General features: G+C 36.9%; 1 protein-coding gene across 5 annotated transcripts in view; it reads right to left on the reverse strand.

Moving 5' to 3' along the window:
- The window catches only part of LOC115748816 (protein FAR1-RELATED SEQUENCE 6-like), a 28,519-nt gene extending 13,173 nt beyond the window's left edge, over positions 1 to 15,346 (reverse strand). For all 5 annotated transcript variants that reach the window (XR_007198083.1, XR_007198084.1, XR_007198082.1 and 2 more), the window contains exon 1: positions 15,228 to 15,346. Coding sequence is in view for 1 of the 5 variants with exons in the window: in XM_030685458.1 (XP_030541318.1) it covers positions 15,228 to 15,300 (73 nt within the window). In the remaining 4 variants the exon portion in view is untranslated. The remainder of the gene's footprint in view (positions 1 to 15,227) is intronic.
- Positions 15,347 to 16,807: the final 1,461 nt, after the last annotated feature.

The raw sequence follows: 16,807 nt of genomic DNA on the forward strand, positions 1-16,807 counted from the left end.
AAACTTTTTCAATAGTGAATATTCGTGAAAATTACAATATCTAGTACATCATCTTCTACGTAGTGCTAGAGATTTTACATGACTATGGAAAGTATCTCTAGATATCGGCTTCATCATCGGATTTGCTAACATTTTATGTATAGATATATACTATATGTTCACACCCTTTCGTGCAACCATGTCCTTAACATATTAATACTTAATGTCTATGTGTTTGGTCTTATAATGGAACTTAGGATCTTTAGAGTAAGCTGTTGCTGCTTGGCTATCACAATACACCAATATTGGATTCGTAGCATCTTGCAACACTTATGTGATCTAAAAATCTCCTAAGCCAAACACGCTCTTGTGCTGTCATTGACAATGTCACAAACTCGGCTTCTATCGTGGACAAAGCTATACACTGTTGCTTCTTATCTTGTACTCCAAGATATGACACCATTATTCAGTAAGAATACATTTCCACAGGTAGATTTCCTTTCATCTAAATCTCCTCCCCAATCAGCATCAATATAGTCATCAAGTTGCAAATCACTTTATTGATAACTTAGCGAATAATCGGTAGTAGCCTTTAGATACTGAAAGATTCTTTTAACGGTGGACCAAAGTGCTTAACCTTGATTAGATTGGTACTACTTACCATTCCAACTGCCTAACAAATATCGGGGCTTGTATAAATCATAGCGTACATCAAGCTTCAGACGACACTTGCATATGAAACATTTTTCATTTGTTCATACTCTTGTGGAGTCTTAGGACACATTATGCAGCACAATCATTCATTTTTTGCAATATCAGTATCAATGTATTTACAATCTTGCATACGGAATCGTTCAAGCACTTTACTCATGTACGTCTCTTATGAAAGAGATAACAACCTCTTCGAACGATTTCTTGAAATCTTAACTCTAAAAATATATGCAACTTCACTAATATCTTTCATCTCAAAATTGTAAGACAACCAACTTTTGACTATCTTAACAAACTCCATATTACTTTCGCCAATTAGTATATCTGTCGCGACCTAAAAATTGATTTTCCAGGTTAACGGATTATTAGGTTAATTAGATTAACTAACCTAATTCGGACTCTCCCAAGTCCTACCGAATCGCAACTTAGATTCAATTACATGCCAAGATTTTAAATTGGAGCCGCCACTAATCTTTTGTGGTAGGTAGATTAGAAACCTAAATAAAGTATTCAGGAGAAAATACTTTATTTCATACGAACCAGAGATTAAATGGATTCGGAGACTTGGTTACATTAACTTTTCAATTAATGCCTTTTGGTACCCGATTTTCATGAAAAATCCTTAGTTTGATGATTTGAATTAATTTTTTTTTGGGTTTTCTTTTATTAAATGCAATGCTAATGCAATCTACCTATATGACATGTGAGATGTAATGACATGGCAAAAATGTGTGACATGGCATAATGACTTGGCAAATATGCACGACAAGGAAAATATAATAATGCAAACTAAACTATAATGCTATGCAACGTGAATGGTATTTTTTGGTATATTTTTGTGTATTTTCGGATTTATGAAAAAATAAAAGTAAAAACTACCTTAACGTGAAATAACATCTAATTTAATTTAAGAAATTGATTTCTCAAAGTCCTAATTTTATTAGACGTTATTTTCATGCAAAAAGTGAAGAGAAATGTGATTTAGCTTAAGAAAACGTGACGTCTTTTTTGGGATTTTTTAGGAATTTAATTAAACAAGAAAAGTATGAAATTTGAACAAAAATAAACAATTTTTCCCGTAATACACCTTTAATTCCGAAATTCCGATTTTAATTCACAACATTCCCCGAGATTAGGGCCAACACGTGAATATATTATAGAATTACCGTCGTCCCTATGTACATAGGGCATACCTTGAAATTCTATTTAGGAATTAGCAATCCGCTCCTCGAGATCAAGGATTTGATATCTAATTCACACGTACGGGCACAATCGTACTTCGACACCGAAGTCATATGTTGCCTTTATGTATATTTTCCGAGGGACAAGGCACTTTGGGGGGGAGCATGAATTATGGGCATGATTGTTTATTTAAGTGCAAATTTTAACAAACAAACAATCACATGAATAAATAAATACGCGCAAGGACATAACATGCAAAAGCCAAGGTTGATCGAAGGTGATACACCAAAGCAATGTCTCAAAAGTCCTTTGGTAGTCAATTAAAAGTTCATTCTTTTATGATCAAAATGGTTTGCTCTATCAACTTTTAATTACAAATTGATGCACATTTAGCAAGATACAATAATATAGGTGCAAGTTATCAATTGAATAAGCATAAATCCACAATCTAAAGTTGCAACATGTTACCTTTTCCAAGCTAAAAATCTGCGCTGCGTAATCCGTCCAAAATAACCGCTTTTTAGCTCAAATTTTCAGCAAATCAAGCTCCTAAATAGCGAAGACTCCACCACCAGACGTAGCTTTGTTAGATCTCAAGTAATGACAAAAGAATGAGCTGTTTTACCACCCAAATAAGGCTAATTTGTGCGCAGACAGAGGCTGGACAATAGGGTGTTGACGACTTTGAGCGTGCGGATGAACCTTAGATGTCGACAAGGCTGCACGAGTTGAGTTGGGATGACGCAAGGCTGAACGATGGGGCTTGGATGCTGCGCTGGATGGCAGAAGGTGGCAGCGTCTCGGTGGATGGCGAACGACAAGACAATGTCGGGATGATATGCCGCGGGGGAAGATTTTCGACCAAAGCTTGCTTGGACCCGAACACCTCTTGCCTTTTGCCTCTCTAAGCTCACGTGTATTTTTTTTTATGACAGTCCCCCCTCCAATGGTCTGGTGGTCTCTCCTTTTATATTAGAAAAAATGTCCATCTTGAGAGATGGTCTTTCCTTTTTTGTAAATATTCATGCATATCTTCTTGATTTTTATTTCTTTTTGCTCCTTTAGCTGATATATGAATATATTTGGCTTGATTTCCCCACAGCCAGACCATGATTCTTTCTCTCTTTATTGAATTTTTTTTTTTATTTATCAAAATCTCACGTGAACGATTGGCTTTTCTCCGCGAAGATTCTTGCCTAATGCCACGACGTCAGAATACTCCACATGTGAAGTACATGGAATTTTCAGACATGAGCCTAAACGAACTTACTGAAAAGTCACGTGTACTAGTCCAAATATTTCAATTGAGCTTCAAATATTCCAACGTCGCCTTTGGTCCACAATAACGCAAATGCAATATATGTTAAACTAAATTAAATATGCTAGGCATGAAAACTTATTTTTTTTGTGAGAACTAAAACTACCTTTTTTTATGCATGATAATTGATTTTAAAAAAAAATCAAAATTTAAGTGTCAACAATATCATCAACATATAATGATAAGATCACAAATTGCTCTTTGGATCTTTTCATATATCTGCAATTATTCTCATTAATCATTTCAAAATCATGAGCTACTAAGGCATTATGAAGACGTATATACCATTGTCTTGAAAATTGCTTAAAGTCATAAATCGATCTTAAAAGTTGACACAATTTTTGTTCTTGGCCTTCAGTAGCAAACCCAATGGTTTGTCCCATATAGATTTCTTCTTCTCATTCTCCATTGAGAAAAGCAGTCTTTACATCCATTTGATATAATTCAAGATATATACTAGCCACTATTGCCAAGATAAGGCAAATGAAGGTAATCTCACCACAGAAGAAAATTTTTCATCATACTCAATTCCTTTCTATTGGTTATACCCTTTCGGGCGAGCTTTATACCTTTCAATTGAGCTATCAGCTTTATGCTTTAATTTAAGAACCACTTGTTCCCAATGGTTCTGCCCCCTTTCGGAAGATCAACCAGTTCCCAAACTTGGTTTAATCTCATCGACTCCATCTCTTCTTCTATTGCATGATTCTATTTTACCTTCTCAAGGAATGATAGAGCCTCATTTACATTCCTTAGCTTACCCTCTTCTTATGGAGCCACTATGAAAGCTTCCCCTTCAATCTTAAAGCATCGATTGGCAATGCTTTCGTGACTTGTTCATCGTGAAGAAGATTATACTCTTAGTACTTCATTCTCCATTGTGCTCCCTCTCGGATTAGATAACAATGATATTGTCGCATCAAGTGGTTGCAATTGAGACCGATGTGTATCACGACCCTCTCAAATCGAGGAGGAGGGCTACTAAATTACTAAATCTCAAGGATGGATTTAGCACGGGTCCTCGAAGACTCATACCAAATCGCCATTGGGGGTTAATCAATTTTGGTCTTAATACGATTATGTGACTTGTGCAAAGGTGCACATGCTTAGAGTCACCACCGGTCTTTGAGGAGGGTAGACTGGATATCCTATTAAGCGGATGGGAGAAGTTGTTCGCCGAATCGCCGCAGGCGGTTAATCAATTTTGGTCTTAATACGATTATGTGACGTGTGCAAAGGTGTACACACTTAGAGTCATCACCAGTCTTTGAGGATTGAGGAGGGTAGACCGAAAATCCTATTGAGAGGATGGGAAAAGCCGTTCCATTTTGTGTAACCAGAGAATTTGTGTTTGGGGATTTTGGTTATGTTGATGTTGCTACTGACGCCTTTTCGATACCAAAATTTGGTATTTTTTTGACATGCTCGTGTAGATGGGTGTACGTCTATTCTATCAATTACAATCAACGTGCAATGTGCGCAATCAAGGAATCAATTCACAGGGATAAATCGCATCAGACGACTCTAGTAAAGCCCTCAAGGCTTAAAGAATGTTCAATTAGGGTTTGATTTCAATTTTGGGACGATTTACCTAAAAGGGCAAAATTGTCATTTTTTTGGATTTTTTGGAAAATTTTCCAATTTTTCTGAATTTCGTATATTTTTTAGGATTTTTCATGTTTTATTTTTTAATGATTTTCTAATTTCTTTATGATTTTATTTTATTTCAAAAAATTGTTCGGACCGGGGGGACCCAACTCGAGCCCATGGGCAGCCAACCCAAACTGTGTTGACACTTAAATTTTGATTTTTCTTTTTAATCATTCATTGCATAAAAAAATTAGAGGCTAACTTTAGTATCTAACAAAAATAATTAATTTTCATATGGTTTACGTTGCAATTTTTGCATGTCATTCATTGCATTTTTATTGGATCGGCGATAGGAGGATCGGACTAAGCCTGCATGGATTCGAAATGTGTCCAAGTCCATTGTATCTCTCTCATGGCCGAATCTGTAAGGTTAGAAAATATAAAAAAGAACGATGTGGCCAAATCCTGGTGAAGATACAATATACATTGATGTTGATCCCGACCATGAAAGGTGGACATATTTTTGGGTGAGCAAATCAATATATTTGTTTAGGGATTTGCACATGTCCACGAGCAGAAAGAAAGAGGATAAAACAAAAGGCAAAAGGAAATTGAAAGATTCTTAAAATCTCATTCCTGTGTATCTAGCTTTGCAAGCACATAGGACGAGTGTAATGACACAAGGATAAAATGGATTATATGGGGGAATGTATATTTTGAAGAAAAAATATTCTACGAGGGATTTCTTTTTCTCAAGTAGCTCAGGTTCTTGAGCCTATAAAAGGATCCTTCATAATGCTATGAGGGAGAGGTAGAGAAAAAAATTCAGAAAAATACTCAGAAAGTTTAGAGAGCTTCTCGATCCCGGCGGTCCACCCCAGCCGCTCGGCGTTCCTTATATTCCCGCCTATGCTGTCTGCTGCTATTTAGGCGCCTACTGCTCGACGCCCACTTCTCAATTGCACCTGCTCTCGGGATTAGCTTGACCATCTAGCGAGCTCTTTGATTGTCTACCGATCCACTCGAGGCTTCTCACATCAGCTGAAGCGGCGGTTCAGTCCACGATAAATCAAGTGGAGTCTAGCGAGTATTCGGCGGTATCCATAAAGGACACGAAGGAAGATAGAGCCAGACAAAGCTTCTTCAAAGGAAAAATTATTCCCACAAGTTATTGGCTTTCTATTATTCCCTGACCATTAAAAGACAAACTGATGATGTCACCTGCTCCATGTTAGTGGGTTAAGGTTGTTTTTCTTTGCTAATTTCATTGATGATCACACGAAGGAGTTTGTTCAGTACTTCGTCCGAATTACGAGATCACTACGAAGCTACCCCAGTTATCCAGATGTGCGCCAGCCATCACCCATTCTCTACCGATCCAAGAGTTCAAGTTTGGTCGTTAAGATTAGCACAAATCAAATTACGAAAACTCAATCTTGAAGAACAAGGTAAATCTCCTGTTTCGAACTTTAATATATTCACTTGCTTATTTGGTTATATTTTGCACATCTTGCATAAAAGTGGATATCATTTCCAAAATTCAGGTTGATTAGGAAAATTTTCTTTCCTAACCCGCAACTTGTCACATGATCGAGAATGTCCGTCTTTAAGATTATTGATGGAATACTCGATTAGGCAAAGATTTGAGTTTAATCGTTAATCGTATGATTACGAATTAAAGATTGATTTAAATATTCGCGAAATATTTCAAAACTTGATTGATATAACCACTTTCTTGATTGAATTGATTGGCATATTGACTTGAATTGTTTGATTGTCATAATTTTTAGAATATATCCGTCGCATGATGTAATCTCGAAAATTCTAAAAAATTTGCATTCATTCACTTTCCATATTTGAAAATTGCATATCTTTTCAAAAAAAATAGCATCATGTAGATAATTGCATATCTAATCCTTTTTTTGTAAATAATTAGATAAGATTGCATTTTAAGATAGAAATTGCATGTTTAAATAGAATTTCATGTCTAAAATAATCTATCTTTAATAGGTTAAGGTTTAGGCAAATTTAAACCCTAAAATATGCAAGATAATTATCTTTAGGCATAGTTTTTTTTAGGGTCGTTCATTATTCCGAAAATACAAAAATAAAGCATTCATGTCATGTCATCATGCATTGTACATCATCTTTGCCATGTCATATATATTGCATTTGAGTTTATATTGCATATAAGAATTGCATGTTTAGGGTTTTAATTAATTCGCACGTCATGTAGTCGATTTAATTAAACCGAACCGTCATTTATACCATAGTTTAATTTAATTGCATGTCATCTAGGTTAGTCATGTAGTTAATTAAATTAATTTCATATGTATGCTTAGGATTTCCTTGCATTTAATTTAATTCATTTGTATCTTAGACTAAATTCGTGCATTGCATACAAGTTAGTCTTTATCCCATTAAAAATGAAAATCCAAAAGTGAGAACAATTTCTCTTGGTGCATGCTCCTTGCACACCATTGACTTCTGGTTGTTATGTTAATTGATTGTGCACCCGTTTTGATCACCTTTGTTAGTGACTTAAGTTAAAATCAATTAATGTTGCCTTCTCAAATGACTTTTCATGAAATAAAATGGTATCGAAAGGGCGTTAGAGTAATTTAGCGTAATCAAATCCCCGGACTCTTAATCTATGGTTCGCAGGAGTAATTTAGCTCTCCTGCTAATTTATTTAGATTTTTAATCGACCTACCAAAAACGATTAGTGGTAGCTCCGAATTTAAAATACATTGCATGTTAATCAATTGAACCTTAAGTTGTGATTTGGTATGGGCTTGAGAGAGTCCGAGTTAGGTTAGTTAGATAATTAACCTAATAATCCATTAACCTAGGAAATTTCTGAATTTTTAGGTCGCGACAAATTGTACGAGTCCAAGTTGGTCTAAACGACATCGTATTGGGCATTTTTTTGAATTTTAGAAATTTTTTATTCTTTTTTTATTTTTTTATTTCGGGACAAATTCTGATCGCGAAATGTGGCACCTTAATGATTGTTGGATTAATTTTATCTTTTTATTATATATGCTTGCCGACGTGGCATGCCACATGTCAGACACGCGGCGCCAAGTTAGGTTTCGTTATAAGAAGACTCTAGGAGGATTTTAATGAAGGAATGATCTGTATGGTGGGTACCGAACATTCGATGACTCGTAAGGATGGAGCCTAGCCTAGGAGTGATCCATAATGACAGGATCTAAGGAAAGATTATCTTATGGAAAAGATTCTCTATGGAGCATTCTATAAGAAAATATTTGGAGATGGATCATCCCATAACATTGGCCTAGCGAAAAATTGACGTGACATTTCTTATTATTTTCTCTCTCCTACATGGTGTTGACGTGGCTAAACAAAGAAAGATAAGTCCAAAATGACGTTATTTTGGTTCAAATTTGGTTTTAATAAGTATTTAAATAAAATTTAAAGAAATAAATACGAAGAAGCAAGACCAGTGAGAGCCCTACAGGCCGTAGGCTTTACCATCGCCAAAAGGCCGGCCTAATTGGACGGAGTTAATAGAATGAGTCGATCGCATTAACTTGACAAGTTTTAAGGCTCCGTTTATTTTGCGAAAAATGAGTTGTTTCTGAAAAATGTTTTCCCGAAGGTCAATTTTTAGGAAAATGATTGTATTTTCTAGTAGTTGGTTGAGACTTTAAAATGACTTGGAAAATAGTTTCCATTGTTTTGTAAGGAAAATCTAATTTGAATTTCTGCACCATCTTTTGGTCAGAAATCATTGATGTGGACCTGGTCATCCTACATGACATGATCATTGCTAATATAGACAAATTATATATTTTTTTTAAAAAATAAAATTTTTTAATAATTTTCATTTATGATTTTTTTATTACTTTTTTATTTTTTATTTTTTACACTTCATTCCTCTTTAATTTCTTCATCGCCCGGTCGCCAACCAAGGCGGCTACTGATGATCGGCCACGAGTGAGGCTCGACCTCACCCTAGTCTCACTGGAGGCCATCAAGTTGAGGAGTGCCTCACTGGACTTGGAGAGGTGAGCCTCGCTCACTCGAGGCTGAGCTAGGCCTCACCGGATCCGGGGAGCCCGAGGTTAGCGTCGCCGACCTCGGGCAGGCATGTGGCCGGCGCCCGGTGGAGAAAGTAAAAAAAAAGAGAGAAAAATAAAAGAAAGATAAAAAATTATAAAAATAAAAAAAATTCAAAACAAAAGAATGAGAAATAAAAAATAATATGAAAGAAAAAAATGTGAATGAGTGGAGTGAGCAAATATGAGGGAAAATATTTTCGTTTATTAGCTTATCTTCCCCGAACCAAATACTGGAAAATCCAAAAAATATTTTCTTGAAAGTTGTTTTCCATAAAATAAATGGCACTTAAGATTAATTGCACTTTCTGAAAGTTTTAGAACTTAATTACATTTTTGTGACAAATTTTAGGATTTCTAGTGCATATATCTTTTTAAAATAAGAAAATTAAGAACATACAAAGATGCGATCCGTCCCTTCCTTCGCCATGTAGGAAATGAACATCCATTCGCCCCTAGGAGAGAGAAGGGAGACTGAACTTGATTGCTGAGCATGATCGCCATTGTTGGACCTAAGCTGAACTTGCAGGTGAAGAAGGGTTGCCTAAGATTGCCTTGGATTTGGAATGCCCGAGGGCTCCACTCAGGTTCTTTGTCAAATTGGAACATGAACCGAGGGTCAAGCTCCGCCTTCACAATCACATTGAACTGAGCCGATGAAGATCCCTTCGTCTCAGTGTCGATGTTGATCCTCCCACTGTGGAACACGCAAGCACTCCACGACAAGAGCCCCCCCTGTAGCCTCTCGGAGCTGACTTCACAAGTTGTCCCCCATCAGCCCATGTAGATGGAGACCTTTAAGCAAACCTTACCCAAGAAGATGGATTTCTCAAAGAGCTTCTCGAAGTCGAATTTGCTGAGGTAGAAGATGGCGCTGCTACCGCCGACAGTGGAGAGTACCGTCGGAGGCGGTCTTTTCCCTTTCTCCCTCTGTTGAAGGAGAGAGGGCTCTTTTACCGTGGATGTAAGAGAGTTTTTTTTTTTTTTCCTTCAGCTAATGACTTTTTTGGGTTCAAAATGAATTTGTTTAAACTCACCAAAACTCACATCTAATTGGGCTTTTGTTTCCCTAACCCATTATGGCCCACAGCTTAAGTTTGGAATGACTCATTTATGATCAGCTTCCACAAATATGAGTTAAAATAGGAGTTTGTGGCTCATTTTGACAGCCCCACCAATAATAAGCATGTGCATATCAAAAACGTCTTACAGTGTCCAATTTCTGACTTTAAGGTAAGTCCTCAACTTTTTCTAATGTAATATTCATAGAAATTAATCGTTTTAATGAACAAAAAGATTGTCATATTGTATTGGAACATGCACTATTATTTTAAGGCAAGAATTCTCACCATTGAAAGTGTGGAACAGATGGAAAAAACAGGGTCTTCACGCATTGGAGAATGATGGAACATACCAACCGCGGTACAAATGTGGCGTATTCAGCAAAAGTAGGATCAAATGTTAAAAATTTGTGTGAGGCATTCTTGAATAAAATCAAACAACAAATGCTTTGTAGCTTTTGGCATTTTGCGAGTCTACTTTCACTATCTTTCTAGTCTCTTGAGAAAAATTGACAATTAACTTTCATGTTCTTGAAAAATAATGACGAGCAAATACATGTTTGAATTCGTGATTGACGATGGGACTAGACTAGTGCCGGTGACATTATTTTAAGTTAGCAAAGCCACGTCTTTATGTTTTTTTTTTTTATTTTCATTTTCCTGATTTCATTTTTTTCTTTTTCCCTTGTCTTTCCTTTTTATAGTCATCTTCCTCTTTCTTGGTTTGATGTACTGACCATCTTCCCCTGCTTCAGCCTCTCTCTCGTCTACGATCTTGACATACGCGTCTGGCACTCCCTCTCTATCCTCCGCGTTCATCTTAATGGAAAAGGGAGATTTTGAACTCCATACTTAGCAGGCACAAAGATGGTTTGTGGGTTATTAGAGTTAGAGCACACAGTTTGGGCTTACCGGGGACAAGTTTTCTAAGGGCAAATAGGAACAGAAAGGGAAGACCCTCGTTGAGACACACCACTCCGATGTAAGCAGCCAACAGATTTTTCCCCAAACATGGACTTTCCAGTCATTCCTAATCCTCAGAGCGGTCGGATGCTGATGTGTGTCTGTCTCTCTGTCTCTCTCACATGATGCTTTCAATGAGTCTCGCTTTATGTCTTCAAACTGGGGTTTACCTTCCTGGTGAGCTCATCTCAAACCCTGAAGCATATGCATCATTCTTCTGTAAAGATCGATTGACCTTTTTCGAAGAGAAATCTGGGGTTGTCTCTCCCTCTCTCAAGATCGATGGACACATGCGTCAATCAAACCGGGCAAATGAACTTTGAATTGTTTTTGCCATTTTGCTTTCTACTTTGAAAAAATTACAGAAATGGCCCCTGAAAGTTGGCTTAATATATAATGTGATCCATGAACTTTTAATTTGTTCGATGAGATTCTTGAACTTTGGCCCAATGAGCAATGTCATTTGGGACAAGGAAAATCACCAAAAAAATTATCCACGTCATGCTGGTCGCATCACATACGATAGCCAGCGTCCCAATAGGATAGCCAGCATCCATGTTTTCCATTTTGTCCAAAATTGGCCGTATGCACTCAATTGGCACAAATGCAAAAGATTTAGTACTGCATTGACAAAAAAAAAAAAAAGGTTTAGAACTGGATTGGTACAATTGTAATAGGTTTAAGACTTTTTTGGTAATTCTTCTCTTGGACGACATTGTACATTGGGCCAAAGTTCAAGGATCATATTAAGCAAATTAAAAGCCTTGGGATGACATTGCTCATTAGGCCAAAATTCATGAACCATATCACACACACAAAAAGTTCAGGGACTATATTGAACTAAAGTTTAATGACTATTTGTCTATTATTTATTCTAACTGCTCTTCACAATCTTTGGTGGGGGACATCAAGAGACCATAATTCCAATATTGTCTTCCGAGCAGGTTTGTAACGGCAATGGTGCTATATTTTGGAATAACATCGCCAATGCAGTTTATCAAGATATTGATTTTACCTTTTATGCTCGTGGGATGTCACGATGACAAATCACTCTGTACTTCTAATTCATCTAAGGTCATTTGAAGTTGAATAGCAATATATATATGGACACACTCTATATATAGACACACTTTATATATATAATTGGAACATAGCCGCATTCAACTGTCCCATGGCCAAGAGTATGGATTTTTTTTTTCTCTAGGTAAATTTGAATGTGTTGTCCAAAAACCGTTGTAGAAAAAAGATGATTGTAACTTTGTTGGTTCTTGAAACATGTTGTACTTGCCCCCAATGACTTTTTTTTTTCGGATTCTCTAGATTTTTTTATTTTTCTGATGTGCCACCATTGCGTATTGTATAAAAATAATAAGAAAAATGACACATCAAAATTTTCTGTTAATCCAATGGAATGGTACTAACAGAATTACTCGATTGCCCAAACTAGATGAATTTTAGGACTTATCCCCAAATTAAACCAAAAGAGGGAATTTTTTCTAATCCAACTTAATAAGGTGTCATCCGGGTAAAGCGTTTGTGGTAAATTCAGAGGCTGGTTAAACTTCCCAACAATATAAGTAAAGAACAAGGAAAACTGACATTTGTGCTACTCCATAATGCCCTAATATGTCTCCATGATTTCCTCCAAGCCATAGAAAATCAGTTTTTTGTAACAGCAATAACAAGCATTTCCCTCTTGGCAAGCACAATTTTTGACACGCTCAGTTAGAACTGAAGTCCTTCAATATAAACCCCATTAGGGTTTCACCCATAGTATTCAAAGCTCATTTGCAATCCAATTCAATAGAAGGAGGGGGCAAAAGTACACTAGAAGTGCCATAACTTTTGTACGGCGTTCACTTAAGTGCCATAACTTTCAAAACGTTCACTTAAGTGCCATAATTTTTAAAAATCGTTCACTTGAGTGCCATGTTGACGTGGCAGCCGGAAAAGTTACTGTAGACGCCGGCAAAGTTACTGTAGTATGCCGGAAAAGTTACTGTAGATACCGGAAAGTTAACGTGGCACGCCGGAAAAGTTACTGCAGCACTTAAGTGAACGATTTTGCTCCGACGTAGCACTCAAGTGAACGATTTTTGAAAATTATGGTACTTAAGTGAACGTTTTGAAAGTTATGGCACTCAAGTGAACGTCGTACACAAGTTATGGCACTTCTAGTGTACTTTTCCCGAAGGAGAGGGAAAAAGACAATGGCCACGAGGAGCACAATTCTCGCTATCAACGTGATCGCCGCGCTTCTCACGGCACGTGCCACGTCGGCGAAACAGGACTGTGTTTGGGAATGTGTGCCGAGTTGCATGGCATCGGGCGGGAGCAAGCTGGTGTGTGCAAAAGAATGTTCCGGGGCCTGCTATAAAGCGCAGCGGCTAATTGGCTTTGATGATTGGAGTTGGGGTTGGGGTTGGGGAGGATTGGATAAAAAGGCACCGCATGTCCCTAAAAATCAATAGACGATTGTTGTATTAAACTTTTTCACCCAATCACAAAAGTGATCATACATGTATTAACCTCAAGTGAAGGCAAGGTTATGCTCGTGTTATGATAACTTAAGGTGAAGTGCATGCGTATCACGAAAGACATAATGAAATGACTGAAACGATATTCTCCCCGTTATAATAAAGTCGAGTAATAATCTGTTTATCCTGATCCATCTCTCGTTGATTTTCTTACTTTTGTTGGAGAATTTTCAAGCAACAGTTTGCAAATTACGTTATACCAAATTTGCATACTGTTCATATCTACTTACAAAAGGAAACAGATGTTTCTTCTTCATATCTCTTTGGTCCAAGTCTTTTATGAGAGATTCTTAGGCAATGCCATTTTGTTGATGCTGGGTGACGAAACATCGTGATGCCTTTCTGTCTTCATCTGCTAAAATTTCCATCTCTATTTGCCTCGAGCAAGTTGTCCTATCTTGATCTGATGCTGATAGGTAGAATGGAAATGCTTGTCAAAAGGGTCAAAATTTTCATGCACTTATATTCCGGGGTTATTCATCAACTGATATGAATCTTGCTATGCCAATTGAGCCAAAAGGAAAAAAAGACGCTTTAGGTATAAAATAGTTTGCAAACTGTTGCTTGACGATTCTCCAACAAATGTAAGAAATCAAGGAGAGATGGATCAGGATAAACAGATTATTACTCAACTTTATTATAATGGGGAGAATATTATTTCAGTCATTGCATTATCTTTTTCGTGGTACACATACACTTCACCTTAGTTTATCACAACACGAGCATAACCTTGCCTTCACTTGAGGCTAATACATGTACGATCACTTCTGTGATTGCGTGAAAAAGTTTAATACAACAATCATTTACTGATTTTTAGGGACATGCGGTGCCTTTTTATCCACCTCTCCCCAACCCCAATTCCAATCATCGAAGCCATTCGGCCGTGCTTTATAGCAGGCCCCGGTACATTCCTAATTAGGGTTTCTCTTCTGTCGAAAGTTTGTGGAGTAGGGACAATGGTCGGGTGGCGCAGCTCTTCGTTTATGTCCTTCCATACATCAATCACTTGTTTGTGGAGCACCTCCTTGGCCTCTTCCTCTGTAGCTCTGTGTTGTTTCATGAAACACATCGCTGAAGATGACGCATCTCCTCTCTCTTGCTCAAACTGTAAACGGATATCTCGTGAAAGTCATTTTCTTTTCTCCTACCGATAAAATCTATCAGACAAAATTTAGAAGAATTAATGTTGTTCACGTCGCTGGTATAGCTATTACATCCTTATGTCCAGCAATGCCATCCATGAAGCGACAGACTACAGTCGAAGCCATCACCATCTTTGGGTCGCTGAATAACCAGTCAAAATCATTTTTATTATGACATCTACCAATACCCGTAACGATGTTGCCATTAACAGTTCATAACCAATGGTAATTGAAGCAATGGGCATGTACTCCACCATCGTAGGTACGTGGTTTTGGTGGAACCATTTGGCATCGGTGAGGTATGCTCTCACAATGTTTTTCATCTGAGATTTTGTAAGCTACATCAATGCACTAAATCTAATGTATGTGGTGGACTGGGATATGATGATATTTTCTCAACCTTATCAAAAAGCCCGGTGTTTTGTTGCTAGTGGACGGAGTAAAAATTCTATTCATTTAATGTAACATTGAATGGCTTACGACTTCTTTTGCATAGAAGAGGCGGTATGATTGTCCTTTTCTGGTCAATTGGCAGCCAATTTCATCATACAAATCAAGAACTGTCTTGTAAAACACTTTCATGTTCTCTGACAATCCATCTTTGGCATGCAATCTGATAACGCCCTAGCCTGCATCATCTTTGCAAAAGTGTCACTTACGTGAAGAGAGACAGAGAGCGGAAGCAGCTTCCGAGCTGAAGCTGCGCCCGAGGTACAGGTGGAAGACCAACATCGGTGGTGGACTGGAGCTTCTGCCGGATGCCACGGCAATCACCGTTAGCTCACATGAATTAGGAGAGCATTTATTTTGGATCCTAAATGATGATCCCTCTGGAGCTATATGAGGAGGAGTGGCTCTAGAGTAATAAAGTTTAAGTGGATTTTTTCATGTGTGTTTATTTTTCTCAGGGGATTCATGATCAGATTCTTCATTGGATTTTTCCATGCTCTGGAGAGTCTTCTATGACAAGTCCTCTAATTTCTCAAAAGATTTCTTTTTGTTTTTTATGGCTTTAGCAAATTTTGAACTAAGGGTTTTAGAAAACTCAAATGTTTTGAAAATTGGTGAAATTTGGTGTTTTAAGGTTCTTCATTTTACTTGTGAAGATGATTGAATAGATGATTCTATTCTATTCAAGTGATCTTCAATAGCGTGGAGATGCTGATTTGCATAATTATTTTGTTGTTTTATTTTTATGGTTTGAAGTCCATCGGTTTTCTGACCAAAAAAAAAAGAAGTCCATCTGTTTCAGTTATTATTCTGAAAGGAGTAGCTGTTATTTCACTATCCCTATGTTGAAATTTAATTTTTCTAAGAGGATGGTGATTGGATTCTATGGTTTGGCGATTATCTAGTTTCCATTTATAAGTTTGATTTAAAACTTAGATTTCTTTTGATTGGAGAAAGTATTCCTCAAACCAAATCAAAGAAGAGTTTATGAACTTCATGTTTTTGCATGTACTCATAATATTTTTCTTCATTTCTTTGGCTTGATTATGGAACATACTTAAAAATCGTTCTCTAATTTCTTTGTTTTCTTCAAAGTTAAATTCTTGGTTTAAGAATTTTCAATTAGGCTCAAATTCTTTTTCAAGAGTAAGGACTTCTGGATCAACTGTTTGGTTCAGATTGTTCTTGTTGATAAACAAGCTTGGAAATACCAGATCTGTGATCAAGGCCACTAATATTTGTAATCGAGGGGTTATTGTCTTGATCTACAATTATTTTTGGATTGCTTGTACTACTTTGGCTTCTATTAGTAAGAGTAATAATAGGAGGAAGATTCGGGTGAAGATCAACTGACCTTCTGGAGGAGGATGAATGAAATGAGGGGATAGTTCTTAAATCAAACGATCTTCAACTGAGTAGTCACTCTTTCTTCTGGATGTTGTATTATATTGGTTGGATCATTATTTCTAATAACTTGTTAGGGAACTTGATTTTCTAATACGCATTGTTCTGGTAGAGTTATTTCATTCCAATTGATTGATCTAGGGATGATCATATTAGCTCTAGAGATATCAGTCTGAAGGAGGAGAGTTTCTCATTTTGGACTATGTTTGCAAGCTTTGCTTCCAAATGCAAAAAGCATAGCTTTACAGTTATCCGTTTTAATCTAGAGGGTTTTCCAAAAAAATAAAATCTGCAGGGTTAAAGATTTAAGGATGTTTTTGTCTTTAAGTGACACGAAAAAATTGAGATAACAATCAAAATGGATTGCACCATTGCATAGACTTGT

Source organism: Rhodamnia argentea, chromosome 4 (assembly GCF_020921035.1).
Source record: "Rhodamnia argentea isolate NSW1041297 chromosome 4, ASM2092103v1, whole genome shotgun sequence".
NCBI lineage: Eukaryota > Viridiplantae > Streptophyta > Magnoliopsida > Myrtales > Myrtaceae > Rhodamnia > Rhodamnia argentea.